At 34.3% G+C, this 3,845-nt stretch overlaps 1 protein-coding gene across 1 annotated transcript; it reads left to right on the forward strand.

Annotated features, from left to right (window-relative positions):
* Positions 1–445: 445 nt before the first annotated feature.
* LOC107024795 (ABC transporter C family member 14-like) lies at positions 446–3,840 on the forward strand (the record flags this gene model as incomplete). Its single annotated transcript, XM_015225757.2, has 4 exons — positions 446–2,696; positions 2,967–3,287; positions 3,503–3,589; positions 3,754–3,840. Coding segments are annotated over exons 1-4 (2,565 nt in total), but the record flags the coding sequence as incomplete, so codon positions are not given.
* Positions 3,841–3,845: the final 5 nt, after the last annotated feature.

Genomic DNA, 3,845 nt, shown 5'->3' on the forward strand with positions numbered 1-3,845 from the left:
ATAACTTAAAATAAGACAGAAATCAAAAGTAGATCTCCTTTTATTTTTTTTATATTTAAAGTCATTTTAATTTCACTTTTTATTTTTGATTTAAAAGTTATTATTTTAAGTCAATCCAAACGAACTTTTCAACCGCTAAAAATTTTAAATTTCAAATTTCGAATATAAAATTTTCTTTATTGAAAATCTCACGCCCAAATAGATCCTATTATATGCGATCTTAAAAAAAATTGTGATTCCATAAGAGGTGATAAGTGATTTAGATAAAAAAATTAATCATTTTTTTTATATTGATAGAAAAAATAATATGTTATTATTAGATCTAATAATAAAATAATATCACATAAATTAACGATAGAAAACCAGAAAAAATTGATATTTGCATGTGGACACATATGAAATATTGATATTAATGAGCGGCTAACTATTTATGATATACATATAAAGAATCTTGAAGATACCAAACCAAATACTCCTTAGTTTTTCTCTTTATACCAAAAAAAAAGAAAAACTTTCATGAGTTGTCTCTTCATGCCAAGCTCATGTGTGTGTGAATGAGAGAAAATTAGTTTACTTATCTTTTATTTGTGTTTTGTTCATCCGATTTGTGAGCTAAAATTTTAGTCATGGTGGCTAATTCTTGGCTCACATCTCTTGATTGTTCTGTTTCTTCAATCCAATCTTTAGATAATTCATCTTTTTCTTCTCTTGTTTTAACTTGGTTTAAGTTCATTTTTCTTTCGCCATGTCCTCAGAGGATTCTGTTATCTTCTATTGATCTGTTTTTCTTGTTTGTATTACTCTTATTAGGGGTTAAAAAGCTGTATTCAAGATTTAACAAGAATGAAAATTCTCTTGATAAACCTCTTTTAGGTGATGAAAGGCCTAAATATAGGGTTAGTTTTTGGTTCTATGGATCTTTGTTTGTTGTAGCTGTTTTAGCTGTAAGTTATAGTGTTTTATCCATATTAGCCTTTACTAAGGGTGTTCAATCAGGATGGGAAATGGCAGAGGCTTGTTTCAGATTGATTCATGCTGTAACTTATCTTGCTATTTTAATTCTCATTGTTCACGAGAAGAGATTTGTTGCTGTTTCTCATCCCATCGCACTTCGAGTGTATTGGGGGGTGAGTTGTGTAATAGTGTTTCTATTTGCTGTTACTGCTATTGTACGTCTTTTTTTTACTGGAACTGATTTGGTGGTTTTGAGAATGGATGACATAGTTGTGTTGGTTAGTCTTCCTTTATATGTGTATCTTCTTGTTGTTTCGATAAGAGGATCATCTGGGATTTGTGAAGATGTTGTGGGAAACGATGATGAATTAATTTCAATGGATTCTAATGTGAGTGGATATGGAACAGCTTCGCTGTTTTCTAAAGCAGTGTGGAATTGGATGAATCCAATCCTTAGTAAAGGATTCAAATCCCCTTTGAAGTTAGATGAAGTGCCTTCGCTCCCACCTAATTTTCGAGCGGAAAAAATGGAGGAATTTTTCGAAAAGAATTGGCCTAAGTCAGGTGAAAATGTGAAGTATCCTGTACTAACGACATTGATCCGGTGTTTCTGGAAAGATCTTGTTATAATTAGTTTACTTGCAATAGTGCAGTTGGTTGTTATGTATGTTGGACCAGTTCTTATTCAAAGTTTCATTAAGTTTACTTCTGGGGATAGATCAAATCCTTATGAGGGGTATTATCTAGTGTTGATTCTATTGATTTCAAAAGTACTCGAAGTTCTTAGTTCACATCACTTCAGTTTCCTGTCTGAGTTACTCGGAATGAAGATTCGATCATCCATTATCACTACTGTATACAAGAAAGGGCTGAGATTGACTTGTTCATCTAGACAAGCTCATGGTGTAGGACAAATAGTGAATTATATGGCTGTTGATTCGCAACAGCTATCGGACATGATGTTACAGCTGCATTCTTTATGGATGATGCCATTACAAATTGCAGCTTCATTACTCCTCATGTACTATTACTTGGGTGTTTCGATGTTCGCTGCACTTATTTTAATAATTGCAACTTTGATCGGTACACTATGGATGTCGAGCAAAAGCAATCAGTACCAATACCACTTGACGATAAAGCGTGATTTAAGGATGAAGGCAATAAATGAACTGTTAGGGAACATGCGTGTCATTAAGTTTCAGGCATGGGAAGAACACTTCAAAGAAAAAATTCTATCTTTACGTAATCAGGAATTCAAATGGCTTAGCAAGTTCATATACTTGCTTTCTTGCAACTTATCGCTACTGTGGAGTATGTCGCAGGTCATATCAGCGTTTACGTTTGGAGCTGCAATCTTTTTCAAAAACCCTTTAGATGCTGCTACTGTATTCACAGCAACAACAGTTTTCAGAATTTTACAGGATCCTATCAGAACCTTCCCTCAGTCCCTTATGACAATTTCCCAAGCCATGGTATCTCTAGGTAGGTTAGATGGATATATGACAAGCCGTGAATTGAATTCTGATGTTGTCGAAAGACAACAAGGCTGTAATGGCAGTATTGCAGTGGAGGTTAAAGATGGGATTTTTTCATGGGAAGATGATGGTGATCAAATTGTTCTGAAAGACATAAATCTTCAAGTTCGAAAGGGGGAACTTGCTGCAATTGTTGGAATGGTTGGATCAGGAAAGTCTTCTTTGTTGGCATCAATGCTTGGTGAACTTCACAAAATATCGGGAGAGGTAAAATCACCTTATTTTTATACTTACCATGTTAATGTTGGTGATTTTGCTTTTGTAATTTTCAAAAGCATTTCCAATTTTGTTTTATCAATCTCTTTTGCACTGGTAACTTCATAATGATTCTGCAGCAAGCAAATAAATTGAGTTTGGGCGCGTTAAGACTGGCTAGATAGTTTCCTTATATGTTGTCATCCATTGAAATATATCTGAGTGCTGAATTGTTACTATCAGTTTGTTGTAGCTTCTAACAGTTGTCTTACAACAATACAGGTAAGAGTCTGTGGAAGCACTGCTTATGTTGCCCAAACCTCATGGATACAAAACTCTACTATCCAAGAGAACATCTTGTTTGGTTCACCAATGAACAACAAAAGATACAAAGATGTATTACGGGTTTGTTCATTGGAGAAGGACTTGGAAATTCTGGAACATGGAGACCAAACTGAGATAGGAGAACGAGGAATCAACCTCAGTGGAGGTCAGAAGCAGAGGATACAACTCGCAAGAGCAGTATATCAGGATCGTGATATCTATCTTCTAGATGATATATTTAGCGCTGTTGATGCTCAAACTGGATCAGAAATATTTAAGGTCACTCCAATTGATATATCGCTTCTTTTTTTAAAAAAATCCGCAATAAGTTGCTAAATGTAGTCTTCTCATGCTACAGCTTTTGAGGGTTAAGTCATGTATCTGAGAAAAAGGAATAGCAAAATGATTGTATCAGCAAGCTGTTGTTTTTCTTGCATAGTAAAATCTTTGAATGGGGAAAAAATATGTTATGTAACTGATATGATTCTGTGCAGGAATGTGTAAGGGGAGCTTTGAAGGATAAGACTGTTGTTCTTGTCACTCACCAAGTTGACTTCCTTCACAATGCAGATCTTATATTGGTAAGCACCACATTGACGTTTATATAGTAAGAATATGATGAACACATTATCACTACAATTGAAAGATTTCTATTATACATATGCATCTTTTACAAAAGATGATGATTGTCATTTCTATTTTTTTTAATGAAGAAGTTGCACCTCATTATTTTCTATATCAACAGGTGATGAGAGATGGTCAGATTGTGCAGTCTGGGAAATATGATGAGCTTTTAAAATCGGGTATGGATTTTGGTGATCTTGTTGCTGCACATGA

Source organism: Solanum pennellii, chromosome 1, assembly GCF_001406875.1.
Source record: "Solanum pennellii chromosome 1, SPENNV200".
Taxonomy (NCBI): Eukaryota; Viridiplantae; Streptophyta; class Magnoliopsida; order Solanales; family Solanaceae; genus Solanum; species Solanum pennellii.